Genomic DNA, 23345 nt, shown 5'->3' on the forward strand with positions numbered 1-23345 from the left:
AACAGATATAAACTTAACAAGCAGTACCAAAGAGAGGTTGAAGATCAGAGTTTATTGTCTATAGTATTTAGAAATGATGCACAATGACAAATACTATTTCTTCTGGAGTCTGAATATAAACATGTTCTTACATTACATTACCCTCAGCCATGATTTCTATTTTAAAGAACAATGGTAATGACAGTCATAATGGTAAATACATTCCCTCAGATTGCTTTGGGAAACTCTCAAGCTACATTTTCCATGTAATGCATCTATAATACATATTTATCAGCATATTATAAATAATATTGCTTTTTAGTTGGTAAAACAGTTTCCATTTTCTTTCAAAAGGCATGTTGAAATTTTGTAGCTGTCACTCTAAGCCTTCTAATAAGGACAATTAAGAGTTTCTTTTTTTCCTTTTCCCTTTTCTGAGGAATCCGCAAGGATATACGTACAGTATATAAATACAGCGTTGTAGGCGATATTCTGGGGGGCGGCGGGGGAGGGTGGGGGTTCTGGGGGGTTCACAGACGCACAGAACACACAACTCTATGAAGAAATAAAAATGGCCCTGTTGAAAATGTTTATGTGATCATGAACGTTCATGGGTTACGAGACCCTCCTCCTGGAATTGACACGTCCAACACTCGTGATGCTACTTTTGCGGGAGAGAACAGGAGTCGGGGAGGTGGGTGACGTCTCACTGGGACAGCCGTGCTGGACAAGAATCTCAGCACACTCTTTGCTCCCGGCTTGGCGCGCCAACGTCAGTGCGGTTCGACCTTGTGGATCCTTTGACTTCACATCACTGCTGTACTGTAGAGTACAATTAAGCAAAAACAAAAAGAAAGTACCTGTTAGAAATGCGCAAACAAGGCAGTACTGAAAGTGAAAAAGCTACAAGGAATGGTTCACACAAAAAAGAAAAGTCTATAAAAACTTGTCATTTAAAGGGCTGGTATAATGCCCTTTTCACAAGATGTAAAATAAGTCTCTGATGTCCCCAGAGTGTGTATGTGAAATTTTGACTTAAAATACCCCACAGATTTTTTTTTATAGCATGTTTTTGTGTCCCTTTAAATGCAAATGAGCTGCTGCTCCCGGCACAGAGGGCGGAGCTTCAAGAGCTCGCTCTCACAGATATGCACTGGAAATTTCAAAAACCTTTAGCCTTTTATGTTCAAACCGGAGTCGGACAATGATGGAGAGACTTAAGAAGAAGTGACAACATGTAGAAGCAACGGGACGTTTCTGAATGGTTAGATGATGAATTTATGTAGCTTATCTGTAGTTATCTTCTAGTCATTGATTCACATATATTCTGTCATGATAATCTATAAATCGTGTTCCGGGGGCGGGGTTTATTTAAATTATAGGGTTTGTGATGTCATCAACCCGGGAGGAATGTCGTGTAGTCCCTACCAGCCGTTTGTTAGTCCTTAAAAAAACGATTTCTTTAAGAGCAAATATCTCCCTTTGCTTTAAACTTTGAGCGTTGTAACTGTGCAGATGTTGTTTATGCTCAAACAGCGGTATTACACACTAACTAAAGTTAGAAAAGTGAAATCATAATTAACCACCCCTTTAACACTATAAGCCTACAGTATCTCAATTTTGATATGCACATTTCTAATTATCAACATGATTAGACCTTTGCTAAAAAAAATACTGTCGTACACAAACAACATGCCTTCTGTCGTTCGATTGATAGATTCTATTTTTAGCAAGTAAAAGGTGTGACTTTCTGCTGTGAAATCAAATGATTTTTATAAAGTAAACGTAAGCATGACTATTACATTGTTATCAGTATTTTAAGATGAACATTTACTGGACAGAAGCAACTTAGGTTTGCTTGATTACCCAAATGTATTTTTGTTCAGAAAAATCATGTTAAAATTTGAGTCTCAAATATGATCTATCAGGCTTCTGAGGAACATTTATTTCTCTCAATCATTGGATTGCATTAAATGTTATGCTGAGTTTGGGCCTCTGGATAAAATATAGGTTTTTTTTTTTTTTTTTATCTTATATCCATATTATATCATACTATCTGAGCCATAAAAGCCTGATGTATCAAGTATGATACTCAACAAAAACACACCCTCATCCTTCCCTCAGGTCATTTTGACCCGGAACTAATATAAAAAAAAAAAAAAATATATATATATATATATATATATATATATATATATATATATATATATATATTCCATATTTTTTTTTAATGTAATGTTTATCTGAGTGGTCCAAGACCTTTGAATCGTTGAATCACGAATATACAAAAAAAGAGATAAGAGACAGACTCAAGGAAGGACTTTAGGACCCAGGGGAAAACTAATTTGCTCCAGAAAGCTATAAGGCCATCTAGTGGCAAGAGTCATGAATATCATGTTATTTTTTTTTCCACAAGAGGTCGGTAGAGACACCCAAATTGACCCAATGTGAAATATTGTGAGCTGATTTGAGCTGGTTATGCATGTATTGGAGAGTTGAATTGAATTCTATTATTTATTGATAAAATCTAGTAATTTAAAGGATACTTGTAAAAATAAAAATATAAAAACATTGCAATAAAAATAGAAAAAATATTATCAAAATGAAATGATACAAGCTTTCTTAAAAAAAAAAAAAAAGTATAATTCTAGGGCTTTGGGTCATTTTGACCCACTAGGGAAGGATTTGTTACAGAACGCGAGGAGAGGATTAAAAATATGTTGTCTAATTAATATCTCTTATTCAAAAAAATGTTTTGGGCTTTTTATATCACATGTCAGGCTCAATAACTCACCCAGACCAGCAGCTGTGTCATGACCACGTCGCCCAGCTGGCAGGCCGCATGTAATGCGCTGTGATGCTGCTGCGCTGCTCCTTCAGGCGGGATGTTGATCAGTTCCTTGGTGCTGTGCGCGAGAAGCAGCAGAAGTCTGGGAAGGTCCCTGTCGATTACTGCTTTTAGCAACCAAGTCGACATTGTGTCCTCTGAACACTGAGCGGGCAAGGGCGACACAAATGCCCGCTGTTCGTATTTGGCACGGATCCACGACTCCCTCTGCTCTCTGAAACAAACACCAAGCAAAGGCCAAATTATTACCATAGTGGCTCTGAACCATTGTCCACAATGACATTCACGGTCAAAGCCAGCTCACCTTGTTGCCTCAGGTGTCAACTTCTGGCACCCTTGGGTACAGGTCTCCCAAATGCTGTTGGCCATATGATTGCCTATAGCCGAAAGCACTTTTGTAAGTTCACTGGGCCAGTCGTCCAGGTCTAGCGAGCGCACACGGGACAGGTGCGTCCCCAGGTTCCTGTGTATCCCCGAACACTCGATGCAGATCAGAGCACCAAGATTAAGACTCGCCCATGTTGGATCTGCAAGGAGAGCGTACTTTTCTCATATACTGAACAATGACAGAGATCTCAACATTTACATTTTGTGGTTTATATTTTCATAAGGCATAATTCCAGGACACTTACTTGGTGCTGCACAGTCCACACAGAGGTCGTTCCCTTTGGCATTTCGAATGGCCTGCAAGGCAACAGCTTCACTTTGGCTGTTCCTTCGAGCCTGAGAGTTAAAAATTAAGTCCATTATTTTGTGATATTACAGAGCAAACTGTTAATATGTATAGTATATTGTTTCTTATCATGATTTACGTATATAGAAGGAATCAGTGTCCTTTATTGATTCTATTAACCAATCGATTTTAGGGATATGGAAATGTTAAAGTGCCCCTATTATGCTATTTTAAAGGTTCCTAATTTTGTTTTGAGGTCTCCTACAATAGGTTTACATGCATTCAAGGTAAAAAACAACAACAACAACAACAGAAAACACTTTCATTTTCTCATAATATACATTGCATCATCACCTTTTTTCTCACAGTGTTTGATAAAGGATTCGGTTTCTCTAAACTCCTCCTTTTCGAGAGTCTACTCTGCTCTGATTGGTCAGATGACCCAGTCTATTTTGATTGGTCTACCGCTTACAGCACTTGTCGGAAACAAAATTTCCATTCCCATATCTGAATTTAAGCTCCGGATCTTCTTCAGCACTTGATACAGTGATATAAACAGTAACAATGGCGTCAGTTTTACTATATCAATTCCAGTGTGAGTTCTCATCTTTTGGCAGCAAAGTGGATTTGCTTTCGCAGCGCAGAAAACATAATCTTTTCGACATGTCGACAACACCAACTAAACTCTTCCACTCTCAGCTACAACTACAGCGTTTGAGGGCGGGTCAAAGTAGACCTTGTTCAGGCAGTTCAGAATCGGTTCTTTATTTTGGGAGACAATAACTCCATTTATTGTGAACTTTGATCTGTGAAACTTTGCAGATGTTTACACTCACAAACGCTACATGAAAGGTAATATCAAAATATATATATATATATATATATTAGGGGCACTTAAAAACCTCCTGGCAAAAAAAAATATGTAATGCATTTTTTGATGCATATAAGTGAACATAAAAGTGTTCTCAAAAATTAAAACTTTAAAAGATGTTCCTAATAATGACAGACTGCTTGTTATAGATACATATTTATTGCCCTCTTTACCTTATTTCTGCTCTCACAGCTCTGTAGACTTGCAAGGATCTGGCTTTCGATGGCCTGAACCCAGGCGTCCCTGTCCTCTTGACTTTGGGCTTCAAAATGCCAGCTCTGTCCTGTGCTCGATATGATGATGAAGTCCGCGCTCTCTTCTTCTGTATGGGCGAGAGCAACAGTTATTTACACAAGAGGAAGGGATCAATAAAAACATCCACTGTGTCCTCAGTCTAATGTATCGTCTCAGTATAATTATGTGTTTCAGGAGACAGGAACTCAGACAGATAGACTCAGATCCATTTGCTGTAATCCAATGATGTGACAAGAGATGGACATAGAGACACATACTGCAGAAAAGACAGCAAGATGGAGTCAGCTCAGCCACTCATACATTTCATACATTCAGGTTACCTGTTTTATTAATGTTTCTCAAGCTACCAAAGCTTTTTAATTTCCACATTTTGCGCTTGGCTTGCGGTGCAAGAAATTAGTCCAGGGCAGCAGAGGATAAGAGGAAGAAGAAGAAAGGAAGAAGTAAAAGAGATTGTAAGAGGACCTAACAGAAAGCAATTAATCAGGTCCATACTGGAATCATAAAGGAAAAGAGAGGAAAGAAAATTTGCAAACTCTTCGCAATAATACATCTGATTGCTTTGTCAGTGACGTCTGTTAATCTTTCATAAATCTGATTTCTTACCTTCAGCCTGTCCAGCCGCTGCGTCTCCTTTCAGGTTGATACTTCTGTTTCGTTTTTTCTTCTTCCTGTCAGTCATTGGAGAAGACGGGATGTGTTCTTTTCCTAAGGGAGGACTTGTAGCCCCTTCAATGCTTGAGTCTATTAAGATAATACAAAAAAGAGGACAGAATATTGTCAAAACATTTCCTGTATTAACAATTAAATATTCAAAATAATTAAATATGTATTAAATATATTGAGTATATTTGAACATATTATTATATAATTAATATAATACTATTATATAATGTAATTTTATTAATATATATATATATATATATATATATATTTATTTTGTAATAATATAATTATATAATATTGCATTTGTTTTCTAATATAATTTTCTAATATCATTATATTAAGTATTTTCCTGTAATAAAAAAGAATGTAACTAGTCAAAAATATTGAATCAGACAGAAAAATACTGAATCGAAGCAGTCATGGACTGGTGTATTTATTTAACAAAATATTTCAGTGCAAAAAAGGCCAAGTAAATAGAAAAGGTAACACCACTAAGTGATATGAATCTTTAAAATGAACTGTCAAAATGATCAGATTTGCATATGAACTTGATATGAACTGAAATGAATCACTACACTTTGCAGTTAGAAAACAATGCTAAGCTACCTTCATTTCCAGGTTAGTAACATTGCTACTTTTAATTTATTATTCTCCAAAACTGTTATAGAAGGAATGAATGGAAGGTGTAAACAACATATTTACGCACCCACACTGAAGCCTTTATTAGACACAGACGACGGGCAACGTTTCACCCTTTGATCATTATGAAATGACAAGCCAGTTCTGGATGCCTCTTCTACAGTCAGAAGATTTGCTGGAAAGAAAGAAACCATGACAGTGAGAAATCGTTCAAATTATTTTATTTCATTTGTGAGTACATTTTAAAGATATCACTTACATGCAGCGCCCCCTTCAGATGACTGCTTGTCTTTACTAAGTCCATTTACACCTGGCACAGGGACAAGAGCCGGGCCAGAGGACGGCCCACCGGGAGTGACAGCGCGATGAAGACGCTTTCCTGGCACCTTTACTGTTACTCGCAATAAGTCCATCTCTTTCCCTTGAGCATTCTGCATAAACTCCTAAAATCATAAATATATGCATAATACTGGCGTATTTGTGAGTTAGGTCCATGGATTGTATTGCTCATAATATAGTATGTCAACACTATTATTATGAGTAATACAATCCATGGACCTAACTCACAAATACGCCATTTCTCTTCTACAGCCAAAAATAGCAAAACATTCAAGCTTTTAGGTTGTCGTAAATTTATCAGGCAATTTCATCAAAGTGTCATTGATTTTTTTTATACCTAACAACCCAGTCCTGCGTCGGCCAAAACATTTTCTGCACTGGATTTGAATCATTACAACACAGATTAGCTGTAAATCCACACCCAAAATATAATGATATAATTTGTATTAATTTGTAAAAAATATAATCATATTGATTACTATATAATATTATTATATAATATAATAATATTGACAATTAAAATTGTCTGGTTTAATATATTGTTTAATTATAATTTACTTATATAATATGATATTTAAATATTTCATTACTGCAGTCAAATCGATTAATCACATCTAACCTAAAAGTTTTCGTTTATATAATATGTATATGTGTGTGTGTGTGTGTTGTTTGTACACACACACACACACACACACACACACACACACACACACACACACACACACACACACACACACACACACACACACACACACACACACACACACACACACACACACACACACACACACACACACACAATGTATATGTATACTGTATATTATACACTATATTTAATATATTTATACTCTGCAAAAAATATTTTCATTACAAATGTCTAAAATTCTTAAATCAAGGTACATTTACTTGAGAACATTTTTTTTAATCTTCAAAATTAAGTGAGTTTATGCTTTAAAAAAAATCTGCCAGTGGGGTCAGAAAAATCAACTTAATTCAAAGGGAATACAAGATTATTTATCGTACTTAACTGAATATTTGTCTTGTGTTGGGCATAAACACGCTTAACTTCTGTAAACAAGACTTAATACCTTAAGTCATTTTGCTTCTCTACTAAATATCTTGATTTAAGAATGTTTATATATTTGTACTGGAAAGCAAGATGAAAATACAGAGTAAGAAAATAATTTTTTGCAGTGTATGAGTTATTTTCCTGGCAAAAGGCAATATTATTAAATACAGTTACAGCATCACATCTGAAAACACTATTTTATAATAAACTAATAAATCTAAGAAATACTAAGTCAAAAACACAGTGATGAACAGCAGTATTCATTTTCGTACAAAAAAGGAAAAAACACAAAATGTGATTATAAAAACAGAAGCATATAAGTATTTGTTAATGAAGGATGTGTAAAACACTACTGCTCTGATGAAAACAGAATGGATTACAAGAGAGGATTACTCACGTTTAAATTTGAATGATACGTCAGCATGCCGTTGTTTGACAGCGTCACATACTTCTTCTTCCACTCCTTATTTAAAGAACGTTCACTGCGTTTCCACAAAGTTCCCTAACAAAGAAAAAAAACTGCGATTTATTTTAATTATTCTTCTAATGCAATGAGATTCATACATTTTCCAAGCACCTTCTACGTGTCCAAAACACTGTTCGGGGCCACTTCAGTTCACAGAAGCCTATGGAAGTAAAACAATGACAAATGTTTTTGTAACAAAAAAATTTGTTGATTTGCACTACTTGTAAAAATATGCATTGCATTAACCCTGCTTGTATTTGAATGCATTGTATTTAAGGCTTGCATTTTTATGGGATGAAATTCAATATGGGTTGTATATTTAAACTGTGAATATTTCAATTCAAAACATTTCCATATATAACCAAGAAAAAAATACAATGCATTTTTTTTCCAAGTAGTGCAATTCAACAAGTTTTTTTGTTTCAAAAACATTTGTCATTGTTTTACTTCCACAGAAGCCCCACGACACATCCTCAAAGCTGAGATCTCACACGTACCTGTTTAATAGGAACCGACCGACCGCTCATGTCACTTCTGGTATCTGAAGCTCTTTTCTCAGAGTCACTTCCACGACGGTTCTAAAATCACAAACATGTTAGATAAAGTACAGATGAGGGGAAGGCGAAACACGTAAAGGAAGGAAGACAGATGTGACTCATGAGATGAAGTGAGTGTGATAGAGAGTTCACAAACAGAATCTCAGGCTGCTGTCATACTTCTGTTTTTTTTTTGTAACAACATTTAAAGGTGACGTATGTAATTTCAATAGTATCACTAAAACTTTTTCGAAGAAGTTTCCCCATCTGCCACGATTAATAGTAATCGTCACATATTAAATTTGGATGGAAGAAATTATTTTACTATAAAAATATTACACACATCACCTCAGATTACTATAATCATTTAGATATAAGACCAACTATACTTTAAAATATAAATAATACAATAAAACATTTTCCACACACAGTTTCACTGGTGTTGCACATAATGTAACTGGCAAGATTTGACACTCTTTGTAATGAGCTCAAAGAACTAACCGCAAATAAAGAGGTCCGTCGTCGGGGCGGATTTCGTTGCGAGCCCCCGTCTCCACTTGCCCCACCCCGTATGTCTTTGTGACTTATCACAGGGGTAGAAGGCAAAGAGGAGGGGTAATCACTACTTTGACCCCCATTACTGGCCTAAGAGAGGATGATGGGACATTAAGAAGACTGAGACAGAGGTTGGTGGAATGGTGAATGGTGCAGACAGATTGATGACATTTTTCATAATCATTTAAAACAGTCAAATACTCAACAACAGGGGTATAACAATGTGTAATGCATCAATCTAAAATTAAAATGTATGTATTGATATGGAATTTTATCATTTATAATTCATCTACAATAAAATATAAGCATGTCATTTTAACTCTTATTAATTTTATTATAATGATTACATTTGTAAATAATGTTGAAATAATATTAATACTATTGTGTAATGCACAGCACATAAGTAAGCAAAGAATATGAAACTAATTAGATCCGGAAATTTTGTCAAAGTAATATTTTACACCCTAACAATACTCAAGAATATTGAAAAGAACAACACCATGATGGTATTTAATTCCTTCAAATATTTCACAAGAATTATAATGATAAAGAAATGTCTAGGTCAAAACAAAACAAAACAAAATCAAATTTGAATAAAGAAAATAGGTATATTATATTTAATAATATTTTATTAAATTAAAATATTTTATAATCATACATATATATATACATATATATATATATATATTCAGTAGGGCCATTAAGATGTTTCATTGTGACAATTATTCTCATCACAATTTTCTCCCCAAATTCACAATATTGTAATGAAAAAAAAAACTATTTTTGGTTACACTTTACAATAAGGTCTCATTTGTTAACATTAGGTAATGTATTAACTAACATGACCTAACCATGAGCCATACATTTGTTACTGTAGTTGTTAGTCTGTTAACGTTAACTAATAAAAAAATACTGCCGTTCATTGTTTGTTGTTTATGTTACTTCACAGTGCATTAACTAATGTTAACAAATACAACTTTTGATTTTAATAATGTATTTGATAAAAGATACATTAATGCTGTAGAAGTGCAGTTTATTATTAGTTCATGTTAACTAATGTAGTTAATGAATGAAACCTTATTGTAAAGTGTTATCAATTTTTAAATTCAATTCATGGCAATAAATAATGATGACTTACAACTGCACTTCACAAATGTACTTTTTTTTGCATTATAGTAATGAAAATGAGATTTTCTATGACCCAGAATTGACCCAGACATGTCTTTTATGAGATTCATCCATGCAGCAGAGAGACTCATAAGCATTGAGATACCTGTCCGGGCCCTGACACTGGAGTCGAGGCCCCTGAGTGACTCGGGGAGTTTGGGAGTGATTTACAGGATGCCAGAAGAGCGGCTTGCTTCTTGGCAACAACAATCTTGTGAGTCACTAAGAGGGAAACAAGTTTGTCCAATCAAAACTGTCATCCTGTTTGGAAGTAACATGCTATTTTAGCCCCTATTTTGAGATGAAACTCACTTTCATTAAATACTCTGTCCACATTAAGTCCATAGGTGGCACAGGTCTCATAGTAAGTGCAGCGACGCACATCTATACACAGCTGCTGGACCCTCTTGTCCTCAATCACACGGGCGTTAGTGCTACTAATCTTATCTGCAGGAAGAAAAACACTCAGAGTTGGTACGCAACACCATATAGCTCAATTAAACATCCCTGAAACCAAGAAGAGTGTATCTCTTACCTTGCGTTCCAACCGCTATAATGGGGATTTCTGCTATGTTACGATTTGCACTTAGCTCACTGTAGTTCTTGTACACATCCTGGAAACTTGCTTCATTTTCCAGACTAAAAACCAGGATGACACCATCGAGCCAGTTGCAGATCTACAATCACAAATTTAGGAATGAAAAACAGGGCGGAAGGATATAATGCAGAATACACTATTGTTCGAAGGTTTGGGGTCAGTATTTTTTTTAAAAGAAACTAATAATTTTGGAATTTATCAAATGTGAAAGAAAATATATTTATAATGTTACATAAAAATTATATATCAAATAAAAGTAGTTCTTTTAAATGTTCTATTTCATCAAAGAAGGCTAAAAAATTATCATAGTTTCTACAAAAAATATTAACCGGCACAACTATTTTCAACTTTGATAATAATAAATGTTTCTTGAGCAGCAAATCAGCATAATAGAATGATTTCTGAAGGATAACGTGACACTGAAGACTGGAGTAATGATGCTGAAAATTCAGCTTTGATGAGAGGAATAAATTACATTTTAAAATATATTCAAACAGTTATGTTAAATTTTTATAAGATTTCACAGTATTATTGTTTTTACTGTATTTTTGAGCACAATAATGCAGCCTTGATGGCTGCTTTCAATAATGTAAAATTTTTTTACAGACCCCAAACTTTTGAATGGTAGTGTACATACAAATATACTCTTCGCAAGTGGGTGCAGGCAAGTGCTTCCTGTTACACGAGCTCAATTGCACACATCATTACAAAATGTGTAAGAAGCAATTCATAACACAACGAGAGAAAGCAGCATTCTCAATCTTTCCACAATGGGCACTATAGCGTAATTGCATGAACTGTCTTCTTCTTCAGTTTCTAGTTAAAGTTAGTTAACCACATCTGTGGTTGCATTTAAATCCATTTTTTATGCACTTCCCTCGCTAACTTTCCTCTGTCTGGTTCACTTGTACATACGTCATTGCTTCCTTGCACAAGTGCCCATTACTGGCAGAACCCTTGCAATGTGTTTAAATGGAACGCCATGATCACTTAGAATCCGCTTTGAAGCTGATTTATTATAAAAAAAATTTAAATATACATTTTTTTTCCATAAGCACCATTCTATAGGCATGCACAGTGCTGGTCAGAATTATTTGCCCCCTTGGTTAATATGATCAAAGACGGCTGTAAAAATAAATCTACATTGTTTATCCTTTTGATATTTTATTTTTAAAAAATGCAAAAATGTAACATTTTATTGAATTAAAAGAATTGAAAGTGGGGGGAAAATCACATTATGAAATAAATGATTTTGATGCTGTCAGGTTTTGATTTTTTATCTGTTCGTATTTGATCGAATCCATGATGCCATGTATCTGAACAAAATGTCCAGGACCTCTGGCAGAAAATTAGGCCCACAGCATTAAAGATACAGAAGAGTATTTCATTTTACACATGGGGTACTTTTTTATCGCAGTATGAACCAAACCCATATTAAGTGTTTGCTGCCAAAAAGCTCTTTCTTTTTTGTTTCATCTGTCCATGGAACGTTTGAAAAGTAACTGACACTACTAGTACTTCAAACGGGACTGGTTCTATGGTCAGATGAAACAAAAAAATTAGCTTTTTTGGCAGCAAACACTTAAGATGGGTTTGGTGCCACAGGGATAAAAAAGTACCTTATGTGTAAAATTAAATACACTGCTGCATTTTTAATGTGGATTTCCTAATTTTCTTCTGGAGGTCTTGGACATCTTGTTCAGATACATGGCATCATGTATTTGATCAAATACAACAGATAAAAAATCAAAACCTGACAGCCTGTGCTAGAAATCTTATAACGGGCCATGTTTGGATCTTCCAACAGGAGAGTGATCCATCAAAATCAAAACAAAAATGTGTCACTGAGCACAAAACCAAGCATCTGCAATGGCCATCCCAGTCCCTGACCTGAACCCTATAGAAAATGAGTGGGCTGAACTGAAGAGAAGAAGCACCAACATGGATCTGGGAATCTAGAGAGATTCTGTATAGAGGAATGGTCTCTGATCTCTGGTCAGGTGTTCTCCAAACTCGTGACGAGAATAAACCTTAATGGTTCTCGCAGGTTAAGCGAACATGCTTGAACATGTTTCCGTTCATGTTTATGTGAAAAAAAGTGCCTAAATTCAATCATATAAAGCGATCAAGTCTCTTCAGAAATGTTGGACTAAACCGCTCAATTCATACAGATTAGTTTTACGATCTCTTTATGAAGTTTTTAAAGCGACAAAGTGGTAGTTGCGTAGCTGTTAATGAAGGGAGAGAGCTCTCCGATTTCATCAAAAATATCTTTTTTCGTGTTCTGAAGATGAACTTACTGTCTTGCGGGTTTGGAACGACTTAAGGGTGAGTAAATGATGACACAATTTTAATTTTGGGGTAAACTATCCCTTTAAGTGTGATCTGCTTTGGCGTCACAATCATTTTGCATTTTGGTCTATGGATCTGCCTGAAGTGTACATATTGAGACTCACTCTCTCGGTCAAAATCAAGAAGTCGAGGGTCTGTCCAAATAAACTTCCCCTGACTTTTGAACGAAGTTGGACACACTTTTTAAAGTAGAGGTGGGGATTCCCCCAAAGGGGAAATGCTTTCTGAAGTTCAAAAGTCTAAAAACGGAATGAATGGCATGGACAACTTGCTGTAGGTTTGTTACTGCCACACTAATGTTAAGTATTTAAAAGCAGGAGATGCACACATCATGCATTGGCTAAATATTTTTGTTGTGCATTGGCTCTTTTTTTGTTTTGTTTCATCTGTCCATAGAACGTTTGAAAAGTAACTGACACTACTAGTACTTCAAACGGGACGGGTTCTATGGTCAGATGAAACAAAAAAATCCGTATGTTCCTGACTTAAGTGTTCATAGGGAAACATTCACACACCTGTGCACTTGGTGGACCAGATTCCTCTCGAATCAGCAATAACTGACTCTGTCCCTCCACCAACACTTCTTTTTTATATCTTCCTCCTTCCAGAGAAGAAAAAGAAAAGAGAACAATTATAATGCCTCTAAATGGTTAAAATGACAGTCTTCGAAAAGGAGATGAGAAAGAACAAAGTTCTCACCCTCATGCGATTCAAGTGGAAGGTAACTTCCTGTGATGAATCTGTTTACCAGAGCAGTTTTTCCACTGCGAAGGCTACCCAGAACCCCCTGCATGCGGCAGAAAGAATATATTTTTAATCATCACTTTTAATCATGATCTGACACTGTTGAGATCTCATCTGAAACTCCTGAGGAGACACATCTGAGACTTAATTGAAATTTAAGCAAAAGTCTTTATTTGTGCTCTTTTAATTTTTGTTAATGTTTAGAAATAATTTCAGATCTTTTCTTCTTTTTTTCTTCCTACAGTCAAATATGTATGCTTACTCATCAGCATGACAAAAATTCAAAATAAATCTTAATTTTATGAGTTTTATGAAAACATTTTATTTTATATTGTCCTTGTTACACATCACATGTAGTTTCTATAGTAATTACTATAAATTATGCACAATTACATGCAACAAACGCTAAACCAAACCTAATCCCAATCCTAACCCTATAGTAAGTACATGTAATTAATATAAATTAATTAATATTAACATTACTCAGTACTTAAATGTATAATTACACTGTAACAAGGAAACCTTAAAATAAAGTGCAACCATCTTCTTTTTAGCAACCTTAACCAGATTAAATATTGTTTTTATAGATGTATGCCTAAAAAAAATTGTTAATATCCTTCAGGAATAAAAAAACTGTTAAGGTGTTCTCACCAATCGCAGTTCTGGAATAGCGCGAGTTAAGGTCCATTCCTGGCTATTGGAACATGATGCTGAAAAAAGAAAAGACAAAGTTAAGTATTAACTTCAAAACAATGAAGACAATTTTTGCACAAAACAAGCCATCCTACTGTATTCTATTGCCTTGTAGGTTTCCAGGGCATTGCTATGCAGTAGCTAAGATATTTTGAGTGGCTATTAATGTGTTGCTAGCTATCCAGTTGCAAGGGTCTTTTAAATGGCTTTTGATGTGTTGCTATGCAGTTGCTAGGGTCTTTTAAGTGTTTGCCCTAGTTAAAAGAGCCAGTCCCCGAGTTCGATATTTTATATAAAAAAATCTTCCCCCTTTTAACTGAAGTGGTGGGGTTAGTGTTACCAAATTCGATACATATACTGAACTCAACAAACTTTCTAAATTACATTCATTAGCTCCCACCCAACAGGAGGTCAAATATTTTGGATTGAATGTGGATTTTTTTAATGAGTTTTTTTTTTAATACTTCTCCAATGGGATTCATGTGATCATCATCAAACTTTGTCAACAGAAAAATAGATGAATCAATCACATAACAAAAAAAGAGATGGAATATGTGCTGATATATTAATATTTAAAACACATTTATTCATACTAAGTATACTAAAACCCATTAACATATTTACTGACACTTACAGATATAAATTTTATATTTAAAATTTATTTGGAGGACTTCTTTATTGAACAATGCACATTTCTTAATATTAAGCCAAAAATGTGTTTTAATATCACTTTTAGTAAGGATAAGGATAGTTTGATCTCTCTATAATATCAGATATTTAAAGTGTACATAAAGTATACTTGCAATAGTTCCACTTTAGCACAATCAAATATACTTATGTATATCTTTAGTTGGACCTCAGCACTATTTCCGGATAACTAAAGTGCATTAAGGACAAAATTAGTTTTTCCAGTTTAGCAGATTTTAAGTATACCAATTTAGTATACCAACAGTACAATTGCAGGGTATTTATAAGTATGTGTATGTGTGAATGTATTTGCAGTATACTTAGCAAAAAAAAAATGTATGGGTGGGCCAGCTACTGAATTTGTTTTCTAAAAAAAGATCTCTCATATTGATCTACAGCTTAAATCCCCTCGTTCTGACCCTTGATGTCAGTGACGTGAAACTTCAGATGACTCACTTACAGGAAGAGCGAGTTTGACACGATTGAATGATCATACAGTGGTCACAACATTCAGAACCTCCAAGCACTGAGCAGCAGAGTTAATAACATTATCACCTGCCTTCACGTCAAGCCACATTATCTAAAGTCAGTACAGGCGCAATGATGCTGTCTGTTTCTTACGCCAATCTGTGACCATTTAAACACAGATCATGCGTTACCCTTTTGTTGCACATTTCTATTCTGCATCAAAGTGAAATTTGATTGCACCTTCGCTTCGGATGACAGTTCATCTGGAGGTGTTATAAATCTCTGGTAATTCACAGGGCGTGAAGGACTGCAGGTGTATCCGAGCAGCATGGAGCACCCACACCCCTCTCTGCTTTATATTGGAAGTCTTAGCACACTCTCACTATTTTTCACCAGCGCCTCAGACCCGGCACCCAGTGATAGACGGGCATGTCACCTTGTTTTTTGTGTAGCTGCACAGCTGTGGGTGCATCAAGCGGCGGATGAGAGGCAAAGATGCTTTTGTTCAGGGGGGAGGATCGGTGCGATACACCCTTGTGACTGGCGTGGACTGATTAAAGCAGCTCACGACACACAGATGCAGGAGATCGGCGTACGATCTGAGTTGGCACTCATGCCGTTTGCAGTTTCCTCTCTCACACGCCACCCACGACACAAACGGAAGAGGTTTAACCCCCTCCGATTTCAGCGTAATTCTATGAGGTCATTGTACGGCGGGGCACATCAGGAGTCGAGCCAGTGCGGTTAGACAGTGTGATCCTTATGTGCCATATACAACACGCCACCCCCTCCATCTAAACGGACGCTCTATGTGACACATTCTGGCCTCTCTCTTTTTCAAAAGGACCCCTCCTCGCATACCCTCACTCCCATTCATTTCATGTGTGGCTCGTTCCCTCGCATAACACAGCCACACAACAGGCAACTCTCTCAGCCCTCCCTGTTGCCATGACAACCCCACCTCCAGCCGCTGCTTCTGTTCAGTCGGAGAACACATACGTAAATATTTTGTGTGCGCATGCGTCGTGTGTGCAGACACATCAGACCTTTTGCTCGTAGCATGTTGACCACACACACACCTATATCGAGTTCCACTTGTGCAATTATCAATCGCATCCTACAAAATAGGAAACCTAATTATCAAATCTATATTGTGTCGAGAAATACAGACGTTTGAAAAGAAGCCTTTGTTCAACAAGCTCTGCGTATAAATTAGTTGAACTTGAAGGCATATCTGCAATATCATAGTAGATCATTTGAAGAAAAACAGACTTACTTTGCTTGGGTGTATTTAAAAAGCATGTGGCAAAATGTAAGCTCATCCATTCAATTGCCTGTTGATTCAGTTACTGCTTTATGTAATATAAAAAGTTTCTTCACTACAGAAATCAGTGCTTTCCCTTCAGTTTAGAGTGCTAGAATTGGCTGGATATGGCTTTATATGAAGAGACTGGTGATGAAAGGATTGAAGCTTCCGTGAAAGAATGAGACCAGAATACAGGAAGTGGGCGGAACATCAAAGATGGGATTAGGATGTTGGGCAAAATTATGCTGCCTGTGGCATGGGTATTATCAAATTTAGTTCCCATTTCAATTTTTCCAGGGCAGAAACAGAAACAGTAGGGGGTGGTTGTAAATAAAAGACCAGTATGCTTTCAGCATCTTAACTCTACAACCCTAGGCATTAGAATTAATTACCAGAATTCATTAAATTTGTGTATAGACTCAATTTTTTAAATTAATGCAAACTAAAACATCAAGATACTTTACTTAAAAAGGATTGTTCACCAAATACTGAAAACTGTCACCATTTACTTAGACTCAATTTGTTCCAAACATGTATGTATTTCAATCTTCTGTGGAACACAAATATGCTTTCAAAAATTTCTTCTTCTTTTTTTCAGACAAGAAAAGTCAATGGCTTTCATTGCATAGACAAAAAAAGATGGTTAAAACATTTTTCAAAAGAAGAACGTAAGTCATTCAGGTTTGGAATTACATGAAGGGTGAGTAAATGATGAAAACATAATTTTGGGTGAACAATCCCTTTAAAATAAAAATAACATTTAGAAAACATTACACATTCTTTATGCAAAGAATCCCTCATTTTCAAAATGTGCAATCTACCTATAGTGTGCTCCCCTCCCATTTTCAGAAACCATCCTGCTTCTACTTATCTGAGAGTTTGAGTGTATGGGTGAATAAGCCATGTTCTCCTACCTTCCTCTTCACTGGATTCCCTCTGAATGGTGCTATAGACTGGGGTCACAATGGTTGCACTGGTTGCAACTGGAGTGCTCTTGGTAAAAATGCCACTAATAAATCTTAGCATCTTGCGGTCACGTGCTGAAGCCCCCTGGGACTGAGCTGTTCTAAAGTCAGATACCATTTGACCACCTTTGCACTTAAGGAGGTCCTCAGACAGACAATTCAAGTCGCTGTTGTCCAGGGTGCGACTCTTTCCTTTGCGTTGAGGCTTGGTAATCAAGGCGATAGGGGTCGGAAGAGATGTAGATCCTGCCTTTAATCTCTCGGCTCGAGGGCTCTGGGTTCGCATGGCTATGATGTCCCCTTCAGTGGGCCTCTTCATCCCAATACCCCCTTTGAGGTCTTCATCGCAAGTTTTCACCTCACTTACAGCCCATGATGCCCGGAAAGATCCAGGAGTCGGGCTGGTTGGGGACTGAATCCTGGTCCGACTGTCCTTACGGTCAAGGCTCTTTGAGGAGGCATGGATGCTCTCCCTAGACTCCTTAAATTCACGACCACCGCCATGAGCTTTAAGGAGAGACACGGGACGCTGGGTTGCACGGACCGGGATGTCACCCAGATGTCTGGCTATATCTCGGGGAAACGAGGTTTGGGACATTCCGGTGGATTCTCTTGCTCTTCCATTCTCTGTGCTGGGTGAGATCATTGATTTTTGCCTATCCCCAGGGTGAACACCATCTGCAAAAAGTGCCTTGTCCTCCCTTGGGCTTTGGAGTATTTCCTGTTCCACCGAGAATTTGACAGATTCTCCAGCTTCCAGCTCCACAGCCTCACCCATTTTCTGGCGTTCCTGGCCCTCATTATTGGATCCAGGGTGCTTGAGATGTTTCGCTCCATCAGCATCGTACACCGCTCCCTCCACAGCTGGCCTGGACTTCTCCAACTCATTTTCCTCAGTGGTTTCTACCTTCACCAAGGTGAGGGAGATAAGGTAGGTGGTTTTTGACTGTGACGTCCCGCTTCGGTTCATGTGGTCCAGAATTTCTCAGCAGATCAAGGACAGAAAATTAATCAAATAATCTTGTTATTCACTTGTTCAATGGCTTCCACAGCAGAAAAAATCACGGAATTCATAGAAAAAAAGACAGTTCAAGCAAGTGTGACAAAAAGAAGTAAACCGTGACCTTGTTCCCTAAAGTGGGGAAAAAAATTAGCTAATGTCCTTTGTGCTCTTTCACACCTTCATGTTTTCTTCCCAGACTTCGTATTGCTGTTCTCTGGTCCTCTCACACCTATTTTAAGCATGCAGACATGTGCCCAGCTCTCCACACCTGCATGAAAAGCATTCTCCCGATTCCATTGACTACATTCAACAAGAGGCAGATTCAATGGCAAAAATGACAATGCACAAGATGGAAACAGGATCGAAAATTCCTTCAAGGACGACAAAGAGTAAAATTACATCTGTGAGACATGCAGAGCTGTTAACCTCAGATCAAGGCACATCGTTTCACCAACCTGCTCCACAGTGTGTGGAGGAGACGCTGACAGACCGAAGAGTCGAACTGAGGAGTCAGTCTACATGCCACATGGATCGGTGGAAACGTTTACAGCAAGTCCACAGAGAGAGATCCTAGTGTCCCCAAACAGAGTCTATCCATCACGCCTCCGGTGATCGGTGCGTCAAGTAATCAGGGATGTCAATAATGCAAATGCGCGAGACAATCATGCTTCATTCTAGAGAAGAAGGTGCATCTCACGCTAAAGGTTTCGACGAGTCACGCATCATGAACAAGGATCTCTCAGATCTCTCCAGTGGAAGGTCTTCTTCAAACCCACGCAGAACGGCACCGTGCAGGAATACCCTGCTTTTCTCTCCATCTCCTGCTTCTCTCTCTCTCTCTCTCTCTCTCTCTGCCCTTGTCACCAGCCAGACAGCTCCCAGCCCCTGCTTTCCACAGCCTGCTACCCCCTCCTCTCGTTCTCCCTCCCTCCCTCGCCTTCTCCCTCTCTTTTCTCTCGCTTGCACGCTCTCTCCTGCTTAAAAAGCGAGAATCAGTGATGTGTTGAGGAATAAAGACAGACTGTAAAGCTTGCAAGGTTCTGACAAGGAAAAGAGGTCAACGCAGCATAAGAAAAACACAAATATAATTGGTTACGTGCAAAGCTAATCAAGACTGACACATCAATGAGGCACATTTTTCACTCGATCCAGTGCTGTATCAGGCAGCAATGTGCCACATATCACAGTCACAGTCAGTACAGTGATTCAAGAGCCGCCGTGTCCCCCCACCTTTCCTGTCCTAGACACTGAGCTTGCTTGTTACCAAGGTATTCCGAGGCTAAACTCCTCCTCCTTCATGCACTGATTCTATCTAGTCTCCCGTTCGCTATCTCCATATCTAACCACCTGCTATGTGCACCAACTGTCCTTGCGAAGGTGTCTATGAATGAGTAGGTGATTGAGTGAGGGCATGCAATATTATTGACAATTTATTGATTGATCTGTTCAAATATGCTTGATTGGCGTCAATACTACACTCGAATTCATTCAATAACTAGGATGAGAGTAAAAAAAAAAAAGTGTCCTACACAAAACGCAAGAATATATATATATATATATATATATATATATATATATATATACATATATATAGTCTTGTGTAGGACATATATTACAAAAAATAATTTTGTAAATGGAGGAGTTTAATGTTTAAAATGTTAATTAGCATTCAGTTCACAAATCAATAATATATTACATTGATTGCTATCACTCATGAAGACAGGTGTCATACAGAACACAATTCAGCAATATTTAGGATTCAAATTATTTGCTAATTATTTACACTCAATATGTTCAATTCCTTCATCTTTTACTCACCTTCATGTCCTTCCAAACATTACTATCTTCTGTGGAACACAAAATAATATATTTTGAAGAACATCTGGAACCAAATAACATAGAAACCCTTTCAGCATAAGATTTTTTAAAATCTTATTTTGTGTTACACAGAAGAACAAAATGCAAACAGGTTTGGAATGGCATGAGTAAATGATGACAGAAATTACCCAAAGCAACCAACCAGAAGACCTTGTTCTCTTTCCTAGAGAACTTGCACTCATAAATATATGTTCCCCTTTCTCTCTCTCTCTCTCCCCTAAATCGCTGTCACTTCGCCTGTCTCCCACTCTCTTGGCTCCCTGCAGTAATCAACATTTAAATGTGTCAGTCCTATTCGCAAATCCCAATGCTCAGAAGCCAACAGCAATGACTTCCCCTTTACAGTTTCCTTTCCTTTTATTTTATTCCCATCAAGCATCATTTGAATCATCATATGACTGTGTGGGCTAAATTAATATATTCAAAGATCATCCATACTATTTCATCTGGTCTGTTCTGCAACTTTGTTTACAGAACATCATTAGTGATTCAGGTTAATGCAAGAGAACAACTTTCTCCTGGAAAATGATCAAATGGGTGAAAAAATTCGAGCAATATCTAGGCACTGCAATATCAAAGAAACAAGAAATCCATATAATAAGCATCCAGAATGCCACAGTAATCAACCAGAATACCCTAGCAATCATCCATAATACTGAAGCATCATTGTGCCAAGTTTTGCATGGGTAAGTACCATAAAAATCTTGTTTGATTTTGGTTTTGGTTTAAAGAGACAAAATGTCGGTGAGATTATGCTAAATGATAGCGTCTTCATATTGAGCTGACGGATTGAGTGACTGATGCATTAACGCTCACAAGAGGAAGTGTGAGGAGGAAGTAAATTATAAGGAGCATTGACAAACACTATATTAAAGAGTTAACTGTTACCATAAGTTTCAACCTAAAAATATGCACAGCGCGGATGTTTTCTGCTAAAACGATTTATAAAAGTTGCATGTTAAAATAACTGCTTAAACTTTACAGCCGGCCCATTTGGCTAGCGCTTCAGTGGATGCAATATTATTTAAAGTCAAACAAAAAAAAAAACGGAATATTATGGAAAACTAAAAATAATGGGGTCAGATATGGAGATTAAGAGTAGCACTGTAGACAGGTGGTGACTGAGATGAAGAGGATGTGGCTTTCGTGGGTCGCAAGAGAGCGTCAGACAGGAAATGGACCAGCACTTCGTGTTCAAAAGACTGCCACCATGGCGACGTCTCTAAGATGGTGCTAATGTTTCAACCTGGGCCTCTTTAAACTAACATCCACCATTCTGATTCAACATCCGGACTGTAGTAACAGTTCATCATCACAGTCTATTGGTGGAGCATTTGCATTTGCAGACGTCTGCTGGTTATATAATTCAATTTAACACGAGTTAAAGCATTTATATTCCTTTTTATATGTCTGCCTTCTCTAAAATATACAGTTGGGACATTTTAGAATTTGATATTATTTTAAAGCTCAAGATAATGCACATAATACTACAAAAGTGGAACAATCAATAGCAGTCAAACCATGTAAAAAAGCCTTATTCCTTGAATTTTTATCTCACACAAGGAGCTGTGATTAACTCATTTCCAGAATGATTAGTAAACTTGTTCTCTTTGAGAATAATTTAGATATGCCTTTCTATCAAATAGATTTTCAACTCGAACAACATGCTGTTTACGTGCCAGTCAGTCTCCTCGGTAAGTAAAGGGCCCCTAAGGACATGAGGTAAACATCACACTTTGCAAAATGACACAGGAATCTATCAGCAAGTTTTCTAGGGGACAAAATAAACAATCTCATGATATTTATGAGACTTTTCCAATGAACTCAAATAAGTTAATTTCAATTAAGGCTCACCTTGTATGCTGTGAAGGAAAACCTTTAGTCCTATCCTGAGCTGCTGGTCCTCAACCCTCTCCAGCTGTTTGAGAAATTTGTTTAAAGTTTTCTGCAAGCTTTCATGTCTTCTCACCTCAGCTCTAATTGCAGTCGAATTAACAACTTTATTTGTGCTATTCATATTTAAACCAATGTGACTGCTTAAAACGCGTGGAGTTTCTCCTGTAACCCATCAGCATTTCCTGCCCGTTCTTTCATGTCAATGTCACGAACAGCAGCAAAAAGTTGTTCAAACTCTCAAGCATGCAGCTCAGAGCAGAAGTAGTTTTGCTCGCATGAATTTCCTCTCTCTCTCTCTCTCTCTCTCTCTCTCTGTCTCTTTCACTTTTTCTCTTTCTATTCGAATTCACTTCCTGATTTTAAAAAGTGTCACCATCTCATAGGCTGCTCTCTCGCAAACAGGATTTTGTGGTAAATTCAAGACAACCGTTTAAAAAAATAGGGTTTCAAAAAGGCAGGCTCAAATGTATTATCAGATTTAGAGCTGGAATGGTAAAACCTAAGCACTGATAATGAAAAATAAATACATTATGAGGAAATTGGGGCTAGTTGCCACATGCTGTTGGACAGAAGTGAATTTTTCATAAATGCCACATTTTGTCACATTAATACTGGGGGCAAGTGTTTGCAGGATTTTTTTTATATAAAAAAAGTAATTTCATACAATTAATTAAGTATAATAAATGTTGTTA

General features: G+C 37.0%; 1 protein-coding gene across 9 annotated transcripts; it reads right to left on the reverse strand.

Annotated features, from left to right (window-relative positions):
* Positions 1 to 33: 33 nt before the first annotated feature.
* Positions 34 to 23124, reverse strand: agap2 (ArfGAP with GTPase domain, ankyrin repeat and PH domain 2). Of its 9 annotated transcripts, XM_077218563.1 has the most exons (19): positions 17826 to 19783; positions 14409 to 14467; positions 13713 to 13800; positions 13529 to 13614; positions 10599 to 10740; positions 10376 to 10510; positions 10170 to 10285; positions 8843 to 8986; positions 8303 to 8383; positions 7737 to 7841; positions 6191 to 6374; positions 5999 to 6106; positions 5233 to 5370; positions 4947 to 5006; positions 4545 to 4693; positions 3460 to 3550; positions 3132 to 3354; positions 2774 to 3041; positions 34 to 801 (listed from the first exon to the last, which is right to left on the reverse strand). In XM_077218563.1, the coding sequence occupies exons 1-19, from the start codon at positions 18844 to 18846 to the stop codon at positions 595 to 597; spliced, it is 3405 nt and encodes a 1134-aa protein (XP_077074678.1). In that variant the 5' UTR covers positions 18847 to 19783; the 3' UTR covers positions 34 to 594. The 9 variants fall into 9 exon arrangements, with proteins under 9 accessions (XP_077074678.1, XP_077074684.1, XP_077074685.1 ...); XM_077218569.1 differs by lacking the exons at positions 4947 to 5006; positions 17826 to 19783 and adding an exon at positions 22612 to 23124; XM_077218570.1 differs by lacking the exons at positions 4947 to 5006; positions 17826 to 19783 and adding an exon at positions 22612 to 22976 and having other exon boundaries at positions 6191 to 6362.
* Positions 23125 to 23345: the final 221 nt, after the last annotated feature.

This window comes from Siphateles boraxobius, unplaced genomic scaffold (genome assembly GCF_051911475.1).
Source record: "Siphateles boraxobius isolate OS27281-9 unplaced genomic scaffold, OSU_SipBor_1 77, whole genome shotgun sequence".
Lineage (NCBI taxonomy): Eukaryota > Metazoa > Chordata > Actinopteri > Cypriniformes > Leuciscidae > Siphateles > Siphateles boraxobius.

What these genes read in the sequence shown, in the direction of transcription:
- agap2 (XM_077218563.1), bottom strand. Translation starts at nt 18,846, where the DNA reads ATGAACCGAAGCGGGACGTCACAGTCAAAAACCACCTACCTTATCTCC. An exon ending in TATAGCGGTTGGAACGCAAG is followed by an intron (nt 10,511 to 10,598) that starts GTAAGAGATACA and finishes TTCTTCCTGCAG; the next exon opens with ATAAGATTAGTAGCACTAAC. An exon ending in ATCTGAAGGGGGCGCTGCAT is followed by an intron (nt 6,107 to 6,190) that starts GTAAGTGATATC and finishes CTTTCTTTCCAG; the next exon opens with CAAATCTTCTGACTGTAGAA.